The following is a 13,602-nucleotide window of genomic DNA, read 5'->3' on the forward strand; positions in this document are numbered from 1 at the left end:
AATTTATCAGCATTTCACAGAAGGTACCACATACCTGAGTGCTTTTATTTAAGTACTCTACAAGGAGTGGTCACCTCTGGTCGAAGCTAGTCACACCTCCCGACCTTGAGATTGTCTTTCGGGACCAAATCTCCCCCCTAGCTTGCTCACAAGACCAACAGTCTTTCACAAGTTGCATGCGCACTATGCTCTTACCATCTGATCATCACCAGACATAGTAAGCCCCCTTTTGCTCTGCTGCCTCCTTCCTGTCCTCTCCAGGACAGTTTTCTCCTTTCCCCCTTTTCCTAGAAACAATTCCACAGTTGCGGGGGGCAGTTAGGGTTTTGCAACTGTTTTTTTATTATTAAAAACATAACTTCCCTCAGAAGTTACATGATATCCTCATGACTAGGAAATCATTTATCTCTTTTATTCACTAATAATAAAATGTCAATTTATACAGCAGATAGTAACCATCATCTATCAGTTAGTTTTTTTACCTTTTTAACTACGGTAAACAAAATATTTACAATATTCTGGGGAGTATTACAATTAGAAAATCAATAAACTAGTACACAATATATATTCAAAAACTTTTATATCAGTATGTTTTACTTGAGTCTGCGATAAAGGGTGGTGACACCATTTGTAAATCAATAAACTGGCACACAATATATATCCAAAAACCTTTATATCAGCATGTTTTACTTGAGTCTGTGATAAATGATAAAGGGTTGTGACACCATTAGAAAATCAATAAATTGGCACACAATATATATCCATTTTTTTTATATCAGCATGTGTTTTACTTGAGTGTGTGATAAACGGTGGTGACACCATTAGAAAATCAATAAACTGGTGCAATATATATCCAGAAACTTTTATATCACCATGACCAGTGGCCGTGGAAATATACACTCACAAATATTTTATATGTCAATTGGTGCAGACACTACATCAATTAGGCGTACAAAAATTACTCTTCACGGGATTGGGACCTCTGGCCTCTTGCTGCAAATGTTCCCAAAGTAAGACATCCATGTGGATGAGGACACAATACAACCATACAGAATCTCAGTGTTTATTCAGTCCATGATGCTTGAATTGATGATTTGATGATTTGCAGGCTATGGTGCTTTGTCAAGTTGAGAAAGCCAAGGATGAAATGATGATCCAACTTTATAGCTTAGTCAAGTAAGGTTTAATGACAAAATGTGGCTAAGGTACATCAATAATTAGTTTTATTATTCTCCCATTTCTGTATTTTGCCAGATTGATTTTGATTTTCACTTGAAATCAGGTCTCTTGGGACTTTACGAAAGTAGTATTTTTTGTCATCCTCTGCAGGTGTAGTAGACACCTGTTGATTGGAGCACTGTACATTTGAGCTTTTGGGGTGACTTTTCAACTTTTTGTTTAAAAAGGTCCTACACGGATTTAAACTTGGATCGATCCCAAGAGAACTTTTGACTTATCAATTCTATTTTCCCGTGTTGATATGTATGTAGTGTGGGCTCAGTAGCAACACCTTTTAACCTCAATATCAATGACAATGGAGCAACTATGAGCCCTTGTTTGGTTCCTTTTTATTAGCACTTTGTTTCACTCATTTATGTCTCTTTATTTTGAATTTTAATTTAATTTAATTTTGAATTTATAGATAGACTGTGTTATTGGTTGTTTTGATCAATACTGGTTTGCTTTTCCTGCTTCTCTTGGAATTTTCCTTGTTGAATTGGTGAGAGTTCTGTATTTTTCCACTTATATTTATTTGAATTTTAATTTAGTTTAATTTTGAATTTATAGACAGACTCTGTTATTGGTTGTTTTGATCAATACTGGTTTGATTTTCCTGTTTCTATTGGCATTTTCCTGATTGAATTGGTGAGGCTTCCGTGTTTTTCCAATTATATTTATTTGTTTCTTTCTTATTTACTGATTGGGATTTTGTTTGTTGCAGTATTCATGGGCAATGTGAAGTTATCATGTTTGATGTTACTACACGATTGACTTACAAGAATGTCCCAACGTGGCACAGAGATCTTTACAGGTATCTCTTTTCCAGAGGGGTTGGATCTCTAAGTAGAAATGAAGGTTCCTTAATTGTGTGGTGGCACAACTGCCTGAACTGATTAGCTAAATATCTTTGTGAATTTCAGGGTGTGTGAGAACATTCCTATTGTTCTTTGTGGAAACAAGGTCGATGTGAAGAATAGGCAAGTGAAAGCTAAGCAAGTTACTTTTCATAGAAAGAAGAATCTTCAGTACTATGAGATATCTACAAAAAGTAACTACAACTTTGAGAAGTCATTCCTGTATTTGGCACGAAAGCTCTCAGGGTGAGCCTTTAATTTAGTTTCTGATGCTCCCTAATATGAATGTTATATTAAAAAATTTGCATTACTTCTATAATGGGTTATTTTTATAGGGATCCAAACCTTCATTTTGTGGAGTCACCTACTCTTGCTCCTCCTGAGGTTCAGATAGACCTTGCAACCCAGCAGCAGTAAGTAGAATGCTATTTTCTTATTATTTTTTGTTAACTTTTATTGAAATAATTTGTTCCATTTCTAAAAGATTGAAACTTTGGCTTACAATCTTTTATGTTGTCAGGTACGAGGCAGAACTTGTAGCAACTATAGCCCAACCCCTTCCAGATGACGATGATGATGCTTTTGAATAGCTTTGTTAAGATGCTTTTGCATATTTAGGGATTGGCGGATTCAATTAGTTTTGTATCATTGGAGTTTGCTCTTGAGTTTCGACATTTAATTCTGATTTGTATTTGGGGCTTAGAATAGCATTATCGCATCTCTCTATATGTGATTTGGGTACTGTGCAGATGTTTTCATCGGTGGAGTTGGCTAAGCTATCTTAGTTCAACTCCATTACAGAGCTATTTTTATATGCTAAGACAATTTTTTCCGTTATATACTCTTGCACATTTTACACAAGAACTTTTTGTACTCTTCAAATATTTCAAGAAAGCTCAAGTGCCTTTCGTTGTGTACTGTTGGGGGAAATGCTACTTTCAATGATTGTTGCTTGTAATATATTATGGCTTGTTAAAACTTTCTCTAAAAATTCTAGCTATGTCTGAAATTGGTTTACATAGTTGATAACTGTGGCTATCAAGCCTGCTTGGCTATTCTTGTGGGTATGTTGTTTATCGAACACATAAAGGTATTTTCATTTCATTAATTGGGCTCTCGATTGATTTCTGCATGAAGATTCACATTTTCTAAATCTAAACTCATTTGTATTTGTCTTCAAAAAGAACATATAAAAAAATGTGTCCTTGTGAAGAGAAAGAGCCAAAAAGAAGAAAGAAACAACCCCAAAGGCCAAAAGGATATCACTTCTCATATCAACATCTCTCTGAAATGGAGGATGAAGAAAATATAAAGAATTCTACAAGTATTTTTGATCAGAATCCATTAGAAATATTAGTAGGAGGAGTTGAGGATGGGGGAACTATGGTTCAAAGCTCAAACATTAATAAAGAAAAAAAAAACTACAATTCAAATGCAACAAAATGAGAAGATTCCCCTAAAAGGAGGTGGGAAGCGTTGAAACAATCCATGCATCAAAAAGTTCAGATTCAGATAAACAAGTCGCCATGAACATGGAAGAGAATCAAATGGCTATTTTAAGACAATATTTTAGACAATACACAAGTTTCTTTTTGTCTTAAGTTAAGACATTTGACTCAAATATTGTCTTAAAACCCCCCTACATGTAGTAGTGCATGGTTATGGTATTAACATGAGGTGGATGGATTCATCAACATAGCTAGTTCATTCAACCTTTTCTTGGGATAGAGAAATTTTTCAACAAGAGATCATTTGAAGGAGTGAATGTGAATAACTCACTATCTAAGAGGGAGTGTTGATTTTGTTGTAGCCTTGATCAATATTCAAGTTGGCCCAAAAGAAAGAAATTTAACTTTTAAATTTTTGCCTCCAAAAGTACAAGTTGGATGCATATTGTTCAAGTCATCCATCCCCAAAAGACACACCCATTTGGGCTCATTAGATAACTATAAAAATTCCACTTTTCCTTCTCCTAAATGCACCAATTCAGATCACACATCAAACAAATTATTCTATTCATATATGTGAAGGAGACTGAAGTTGACCAAAACAATATAGTGCTGACTGAACTATCTTATCTTTGTTTTGACCTCTCACTTTGCACATGTGGAGAGATGCAAAAGGTTTTACGAGCATTTTTTTGGAAGCAAATCATTTGACTTGGATTTTTTCCCTGGCCAGTTTGAATTTATTTTTAATGAAAATATCATATTGCATTTATTTTTTAATTGGATAATTTATCTAAGAATAGGTTGTTGGGTCTTTCAGCCAATCACCCCCGTGCCATATTCCAAGCATGAATTTGGGATCTCATGGAACAAATCCAATAAAACCAATCCAGGGCTTCTAGAGGCCAAACCACCTCAATCGTCAACCAGTGATTCCACCTCATGGACGTACATCATTAACCATCACCATATTAGTCTCTACCCAAATTGTCCAGGGCTCCAAAGCGTTTGTTCCAACCAGGGCTTCCAAGACTAGTAACTTAACCCACCAAGGGCTTCCACAGCATTTTTCTAACCAAGGCTTCTAGGAACTAGTATTAGAAGGAATTGGAAATACTTTAGGAAGTTCATAAAGTTGGATTTGGATAAAACCATAAAAGGAATTTTTACTTTTGCCAATATTTTTACTTAGTAAGGTTTACCCTATCGCATACTTATACTTCATAACAACATTTAATGGACCTAAACTTTAGATTTTAAAAACACATCATTTAAATGTTGTATTTGTCTTCAAATAGAACATTTAAAAAAATGTGTCCTCGGGAAAAGAAAGAGCCAAAAATAAAAAAGAAACAACCCCAAAGGCCAAAAGGATATCACTTCTCAGATCAACATCTCTCTGAAATGGAGGATGAAGAAAATATAAAGAATTCTACAAGTATTGTTGATTAGAATCCATTAGAAATATTAGTAGGAGGAGTTGAGGATGGGGAACTATGGTTCAAAGCTCAAACATTAATAAAGAAAAAAAAACTACAATTCAAATGCAACAAAATGAGAAGATTCCCCTAAAAAGAGGTGGGAAGCGTTGAAACAATCCATGCATCAAAAAGTTCAGATTCAGATAAACAAGTCGCCATGAACATGGAAGAGAATCAATAATTTTTTGATGTAGTTGCAATATTTATGCATGATTTTTAACTATTTGTGCTATGAATTTTCATTGTTAAGGTTCATAATTAAAATCCTTGAAAATAGTCTAATAGAGATCATAAGTGAAACCTCTTCCACGTTAAGCATAATAATGTAACAATACAATAATTAGATATCATATTGCCCGCTCTCTTATAACATCGATGCCCAACTCAGTGGGATCTGTTGCCTGCACTTCACGGTACACACCATCCAACTCGCTCCTAAACTTGTCCTTGGAGCTCGCATACACCATCTTGCTCCTCACCCTTGAAGGCTCAGGGGACCTGTAAATTTGTTTACGCATTTCAAAATCCATGTAATATATTTGAAAGAACATGTACAAAGAAAACCACCCTAAAATATTGCTAAAATAACCATTTCGTAATCAAATTTCTTATATTACGAGGAAATAAATTAATGACGCTGGCTTACTTACCAGGAAATGAAGAATATCTTGCTCTTTTGACAGTCGTCTTCGGTGACAAAATCGAAGTCATAGACCGCGTATCTACACTCTGTCTCGGGAAGAGAAGCCCTAAAGCTATCATAATTCTCACCAGGGCCACCAAGTTTATCTACTGTGACCTCATTTTCTTTCTCGTCGATCTTGAATATTATGAAGCGATATATCTTCTTCCTCTTCAGATCAAAGAATGTAGACTTGCATTCATCACTGACAGCCATCCCAGAACATGCACTCGCCTGCAAATATTCTAGATTTGTCAGAATTAAGAGAGAAAACCTTCCAAAAAAAAGACCTACACCGAATTTGTTTCACCAAAACAGTGGACCTTTAAGCATTTAAAGGAAAATTAAAGCAAAGGCAGAATACTGACCATTTGGAAAAAAAAAAAGCCGATTCCTGTAAATTAAAGGCGCCGAGAACGTCTCAAATCAGCAGAAAGGATAATTAAAGGTGTAGGCGGATAGTGAAGACTGTCAAATCCAATTGAATATCTCACACAGCTGGATGCAAGCTCTGGCCCCGACAACTCCAAGGATTTATTGAAATGCGTTCAAGAAAATCAATGAATGCCGCGTACAGCAAGCTTGAATTCAATTTTTCAAATAGTAAATGGTAACATGCTTTTAACTCAATTTATATGGAAACGCTTTATATTGTTTGAGTCATTTGAATGCTGGAAAAGCCGGATTCAATCTTAAAGTCGGCCATCATTTCCCTTTTAAATGGTTTGAAAAATAAAATTGAAAATATTTTTCTGCCGATTTAATTTTTATTTGAAATTATTTAAAAATAAAAATAAAAATTGATTTTACTTAAAGATATTATGACACATTTAATGCCAATGCCTTTACTTTATGTATGATCTTTTTTTTCATACAAAGGCCAGGTATCATTCGTGGTTTCTTCAGGTCTATTTCATTGTAAGAAGTTATATTTTGGTTTTTGGAACTTTAATCTATATGTAATTATCTCATGCATAATTTGTTATCCTGTTTTTTAATTAAAAAAACTTTATAGGTTATTTAATAAGTTTTTTACCATGATTTTGTATTGTTTAATTTAGCATTGACTTGTTAAAATAGAAATTAAGTAGAAAATTGTATAAAATAGAAATTAAGTAGAAAATTGTATTAATAGTTTATTTTATTAAAATATAATATAAAATATTTTTTGAGACATGTTTAAATTCATTTGCCTATCTGTTTCGAACCAACCAATGTGGTTCATCGTCAGGGTTCTAAAACATGTCTCAAAAACTTGATATGGATCACAGAAGCCTAAATTCAATAACCATAGTAAATAGTTTATGTGAATTATTTATTGACATTTAAAATAACAAAATAAAGATATATTGATTATTTCATTTCTCAAAAACTTGATATGGATCACAGAAGCCTAAATTCAATAACCATAGAAAATAGTTTATGTGAATTATTTATTGACATTTAAAATAACAAAATAAAGATATATTTATTATTTCTTTTTAACGTTGTTGTGCTTTTCTTTTATTTTTATATGTTTTTCCACTTTTATATATAGGGGATTTTCATTTTAGTTTCATTTTAGCTTACTAGTTTTATGTTATATATGGCATTTATGTATAGTTGTTATATCTTTAGTCTTAACTTGATTAAGTATCTAGATATCAAATCTTTCCAGGTGCAAACTTCTTTTTGGATTACAAAATTTAAATGAAGGTTTGCACCCTAAGAGATTTTCCCCTCTCAGTGCTAAATAAATCTATGATTAAATAGATCTAAGTTGATTTAAAAACATCTATAGAATTATAATACCATAATATAAAATAGACCTATATGTTTGTATGTTATGTATGGTAAAATTTGATTCTATATTCTTGCATATTGGTTGTGTTTTTGCTCATACACAGATTTTTTGTAGACAATAGCGGGGTGGCACATTTCTACATTTTTCGTTGTTTCAGATAGTGGGTCCAAATACTTTGGCCGTGGATATATCAAAATCCAATAAATGAGTTTAGAGCCTACTAGCTAATGTTGCAAGTTATGTTTAGCATATTATGTATGGAATATTTTATATGTTGATACACACTTCATAAGATATTTTAAGAAAGTTATTTTAATAACATTTACCATAATTTGATATGCACATTCAGAAGGAGAATAATGGAAAGGAATGGAAGGAATTTGAGTAAGCAATATCCACACTTGTTATTAGAAAATTAACACAATTTTTCGCATCTTGAAAAGATGATGATTTCCACCTCAACCGCGCAAAGCATAGGAAATTCATATGCCTTCTTCAACAATATGTGTTTATGCTTGTAGAAAGCCACGCACCAATTTATAATATTCTTGATTTGATTTATCTCAATCTTTCTACAACCCTTTGTGTATTTATACCCGCTCTATAACCATTCCAATCACATCCACAAAGTCCTAGGTTAACAAAGCCCTAGTCATGTTAATGTTATTAGTTGTTAAGCCAAAGATGATCTGTGGATTGCCAATTATTTTGACTCATAAAGAGATATGAGGAAATCATTGCAGGTGATCAGCCATAATATCTCCTAACGCAAAAGTTCAGACACACTAAAATGACTTCATTTCAGTTGGAGTGTATCCTCAAGGTTTCCGAGAGGGAGGATGGGGAATGCTCACAAATAAACAAGAAGAGTGGATGAGAAAACCCTCTTTGGAGGATGGAAAGGAAGGAAAACCAACTTGTATTTTGTTTTCTCTAAAACCTACTTTATTTTTTTCATTTTTTAATGTATTTTTATTTTTATGTTTTAATTTAATGTTATGTGACAATATCTCTCCAATACTATGGTGTTACTAAAGTGCCTATTAGAAAAATAAATTGTATTTTTCTCACATTGATGCTTTTTAGGTGGACCTTCTTTTGACCACTTTAAGATCACATCACCCTTTAAAAGGTGTTATTTTCAAGATTTACGCCTTATTACATAGTTTTTACTTAAATTTCTCCTAACATGAAGATCTTCCTTAAGTCCTTTTGATATTTAAAAGTTCGTACTATAGTGTGAAGCGAATGTTGGACTTCCAAATTACGTCGTTAATGAACCTACCATGGAAGAAATGGCTTCAATTTTTCGAGAACAAGGTTTGTCCCCAATGGAGATTGTGTCCTCAACCTGGAGGATAGAAGAGGAGATGATTATCTCAAATGGTATAAAAGCATCCTTTAACTAGAACTGGAGAAATCAAGAGAGGACATGCTTCTAGAACATCCTTCTCTCACTAGAAGTTCCTCCCTTTGTCTCTCACAATTCTTGGAGAAACAAAAATTGGAAACTCTAATTAGGTAAAGGAGAGCTTGATAATTAGCTAAGTGGAAGATCTCATTATTATCATTTTATAGTGGAGCCATAAAAGGTGATCTAAGGGTGGTAAGAGACCCAAGGGGGAGTTTTGGTCATAATTGACCTCATTAGAAAGCAAGTTGTCTCTTTTGCATGACTAGTCACCACCATAATCATTGAAGAAGATTCCTTATTAGTAGCAAGGTATTTCTATCCTCACCTTTAGAGCCCTATCAACAACCACCATGATAGGAAACTCCATGGTTGTCATTAGAGTGTTGAAAGGAAACATAAATCTCCTCTTTTATTCTATGTTATGTATTCTTTAGAGAACCATGGTTATTTCCAAGAATTTCAAAAAAGACTCAGTTTCCCATGATAAAAATCCAATTAGAGTTGTAATGGTTAATCAAGTTGCCACAATGGAAGAGGGAATGCTTCATTTTAATGCATACAATTTTCTTCAACATTACATAGATTGACATGCATAACCACCATATGCAGGCAGCAATTGGGTGGCATTTCGTTTTAGACTTGAAGGGGCAGTCAACCTTTCCACATATAGGTAACATCATTTTAAATTTATAAGGGAGAGGATTTATTACATCCCATGCTCCAATAAGCTCCTCCCATCCCTTTACATCCATCTTTTAGAAGGAAATGTTGGTGACATGTTCCTCCGTCCTTCTACTTCTTAAGTATTCCTCCTTTCCCACTCAACCTTGTGTGTCCTATTCATCCTTTTAGGATCTGTCTCCATGGGTTTTATAAAAATACCAATGGATGTGTTGGATTTATTATCCCCCTTATCATGGATCTTGCCTATTGTCCCTTTTTCCTAACAAAGGAAACTAAATCCCTCGATGCTTGCTTAAAGAAATGTGAAGAATAATTTAATGTCGCTAAGGATGCCATTGAACATGCTAGATTTTTAGGTTTGAGATGTAGATCTAGGTTGGATACATCAGAAGATGAAAGATAGCACCATTATCAACAAGCCTAGGGTGACATCCAGTGACACCTCTGGTAATTTCAACCATGTGAGGTAAGCATCCTCCTTGACCCTTTTCACATTCAACATTTGGTTCATGAGAATCTTACAATTTTCCAAGAGGCACCTCCATGATATTAAGGATTTAAAACAAACAATGGCCTCCAATCCATATTTACTCCTAAGACAACAAGAAATTCCTACTCCCATTGCAACCCCAACTCCAACCATGATATTTGCACACCATAATTGGTTTCTTGTTTTTATTGTGATGCATAATTTCTATGTTTTTAATATGGTACTATTTTTATCTCTTTATATTTATATTAAGATAATCTACTATGTAATATTCCTATTGAGTTTTGAGAAGAAAAACTTGGTTAATGTGTTGATTAGCATTTCAATAGATTTCTTGGAATATTTTAATATCAGAGTTCAAATACCTTATTTTGTATTGTGTCCTTTAGGCTATTCAATTTTTGTATTTAAATATTACTATAAATGACCTTTATTAAGTAGACAAAAATCCCAAGACCTAGGTCCTCAACATTATTTCACTTTTTTGGCCCTCAAATTGAGGATTTACTAGTTTGGTCCACTCGTGTAGTTTAGTAGGTTCTAACCCAAACTAGCCCAAACTAACCCCAAATGTAGTGTTTCCATTACTAATTCATTAATGAAGTCATATGGTAAGTATCACTAGAACATTTGGCGAAATTTTTGGCATTTTATCGATGTCATTTTGATGAATGCACAACAATGTTCGATGAAGTATATTAGTTTAGTTTATTGGCATAGTTTGTTCAAACCTAAGACACAAAACACATTGATTTATGATCCTTAATAATGCAAAAGGGAACATTATCCCCAATTAGATTCAGTTGTTGTAATTATTTTTTAAATTAAATTTCCAATTTATTTAGGGGTATATTAATATGAGGGTTGTGATCTAGTGAGATCAATGACTATAATTTGAAATAGAAATATAAATAGCCATGAATTTAAAAACTATTTATTACATCATACCCACATTAATTTACCAAAGGTAATAATCCAAAGGTGGATATTCACACTAAGTCAACAATTAAGGTGGATATTGATTCATCTCCCTAAGATAGAATTAATGAGATATTTTACACCTAAAAGAACAAACCACTCTAGGCACACATGTTAATAGTGAACCCCATCAAAGACTTTTGTACAATTTATAAAACCACTTCTTAATATTCCCAAAAATACTCTAGTTTTGGGGTTATTTCTTTCTCTTGTGTCGACACAAATAAAAGGTAATAGATGTTATGAACCATGCACCTAAAAAATGATGAGAAGCCAAAAACTACAATCCACTTTAAGGTGTAAACCTCATTTTACAATGAATACAATGTATATGAAAAAATGATATATCATAAGACTAAGTCTCATTGGTATATATAAAAGACAAAGCATACAATTATAATGAAAGGTTCTGGCCTATGTAATAATATAAAAATAAATATGTGATAATTCAATATATAGGCATACTACATGGATTTAGGATTATAAAAGGGGCTTGTATAGGGCTTAACATACCCCTCCCCCTTCAGACAAGTGTTCTCCTCAACACTTGACTAACTTTGGATGTTTCTACATGGATAACTCATCTTGCCATGTCGCCTCTTCCACTGGCAGTACTTCTAATTTATGAGATACATAAAAACTGCTCAATTTTTTAGCTTCCCAATCCTTGTTGCAAATATTGTTTTCTATTATAGTATGATTTTTTCTTCTTCTTTAATCTCTGGAAAAATAGTTTCGACTAGGATCTTGTCACCAATTACCATTTTTAATCAGGAAACTTGGAAGAATGGATGTACTGTGAATATGGAGGAAACTCTAATTTGTAAGCCATCCTTCCAATCCTCTGCCACAGGGGCTTCGTTGGGGGAGAAATACCATACCACGTGTATTCATATAGGGGGATATATATTCAGGAAAAAATGACATAATATGTTGAGCAAATAATAGGGGGTAAAGGTTTTTATGCTTGGCAGGTATAAAAAATGGAGGTCAAAGTTAATGAAAAAATGCAAAGGGTGTAAAAAATGTTAATGAAAAAATGGATACCTACAATATCTAGTGAAAGTAGGGTTTTTTTAAATTGAGAAGGTGTATTGGGTTTGTATTGGGCTCATAGAATACTACAAGAGGGACTTGGCAGCAAATTTTAAAATGAAGGACTTGGGGTTGATGCACTATTTCCTAAGACTCAAGGTGTGGTAAACAGATGGGGAAATATTCCTTGGTCAAGGGAGATATATCTTGGATATCTTGAAGGTGTGGTAGACTTGGGTTCGTATTGGGTTTTTTAAATTGAGAAGGTGCGTGGGTGTTTTGCTGTACAACAACCCCCCATTTCTTAAAAAATCTTTACATAAAATTTAAATAAGAAATGGGTCCCTTTAAATCAAATTAGATAAGATTTGTGTGTTCATAAATAAAATTGGTATTAACCCATCATAAGGAAAAACCCTTATTAAAAGGCTTAAGGAAAATGAATCATTTTAAAAGCTATTTGAATAAAAATAAAAGTGTGACTTTAAAAATATTATAAAACTCTTCGTTATTGCGATAAAGCGATTGGAAGATCGCATATCGCAATAGCAAAGGAAACATACGCAAAGCCACAAAGAACCACATCCATTCTCTCCAATCCGAAAAGGCAATCGCAATCGGGAAATTGGAGAAGCCAAATGCTAAGCACAATAAAATGGAGCCCCTTAATTCCTTCGATGCGATAAAGCATATCGCAATCGGCAAATCGGAAATGTCAACAATAAGCCAACACATGAACAAAGGCATGATCAAAACCTCCGATGCAATAAAGCATATCGCAATCAGCAATCGGCGAAATCACATTGACAAAACAATAAAGCCCGAGCCCACTCCCGACTGCGATATATTAATTAGGCGCACATCTCAAAAATATATTTAAAATGGTTTTCATGCATTGTATCACCTTTCGGTGATCAGAGATATTTAAAGCAAGTGTTAAAGCCTTTCCCTTGACATTCCTGATCGCCGATTTGCGATTTATCACTAATGATCCATCAAAGAAATCTAAGGCATGCTTGAATCAATCATTCAGCATATAAGCGACATGATGGGCATTTAAGACCTCATTTACCATGATTGACAGGTTAAACGACTATTCAATGAAGCAGTTAAGGGTAGATCTTTTATTTAGATTTTATCCACAGTAATCTTCAACTATATTCTTGCCAATCAACGTAACTCTTTTTCATTATCATATTGGTCTGTAGCAACATTTCTTTGTATCACGGTTTTTCAATCGCTTGTGCAGAATTCCTCTGAAACTAGAAATCTAAAGAAAATGGGAAAGAAATCAAAGAAGTCTGCAACAGCAGCTCCTCTAGTGAAAGATCCAGGACCAAGCAAAAAGGGATTAATATCAGACACAACGTGTCTCAGATTGGGAAACACTAGCTGGGAGAGTATCTATAATCTAATTGAAGTGGAAGAGCCCGAAGAATTATCAGAAGAGGCCACAGCCGATTCAACTGATAAGTCTGAAGGAACTCTTAAAGAATTGGCATGCTCCTTTCTTCATAGAATAGCAATGCGAG

The 13,602-nt window shown here is 33.8% G+C and overlaps 1 protein-coding gene across 2 annotated transcripts; it reads right to left on the reverse strand.

Moving 5' to 3' along the window:
• Positions 1 to 5,351: 5,351 nt before the first annotated feature.
• On the reverse strand, positions 5,352 to 12,813 carry LOC149238118 (actin-depolymerizing factor-like). 2 transcript variants are annotated; one of them, XM_089366922.1, is made up of 3 exons: positions 12,798 to 12,813; positions 5,655 to 5,925; positions 5,352 to 5,502 (listed from the first exon to the last, which is right to left on the reverse strand). In XM_089366922.1, the coding sequence occupies exons 2-3, from the start codon at positions 5,900 to 5,902 to the stop codon at positions 5,352 to 5,354; spliced, it is 399 nt and encodes a 132-aa protein (XP_089223048.1). In that variant the 5' UTR covers positions 5,903 to 5,925; positions 12,798 to 12,813. The 2 variants fall into 2 exon arrangements, with proteins under 2 accessions (XP_089223048.1, XP_089223049.1); XM_089366923.1 differs by lacking the exon at positions 12,798 to 12,813 and having other exon boundaries at positions 5,655 to 5,929.
• Between the last annotated feature and the right edge of the window lie 789 nt (positions 12,814 to 13,602).

This window comes from Pinus tabuliformis, chromosome 8 (genome assembly GCF_031772625.1).
Source record: "Pinus tabuliformis cultivar Carrire ecotype Pingquan chromosome 8, CPIR1, whole genome shotgun sequence".
In the NCBI taxonomy this organism is placed as follows: domain Eukaryota; kingdom Viridiplantae; phylum Streptophyta; class Pinopsida; order Pinales; family Pinaceae; genus Pinus; species Pinus tabuliformis.

Excerpts from the sequence above, each read along its gene's own strand:
- LOC149238118 (XM_089366922.1), bottom strand. The coding sequence starts at position 5,902 with ATGGCTGTCAGTGATGAATGCAAGTCTACATTCTTTGATCTGAAGAGG. Across the intron at positions 5,503-5,654 it reads AAGATATTCTTCATTTCCTG|GTCCCCTGAGCCTTCAAGGG; the intron begins GTAAGTAAGCCA and ends ACAAATTTACAG.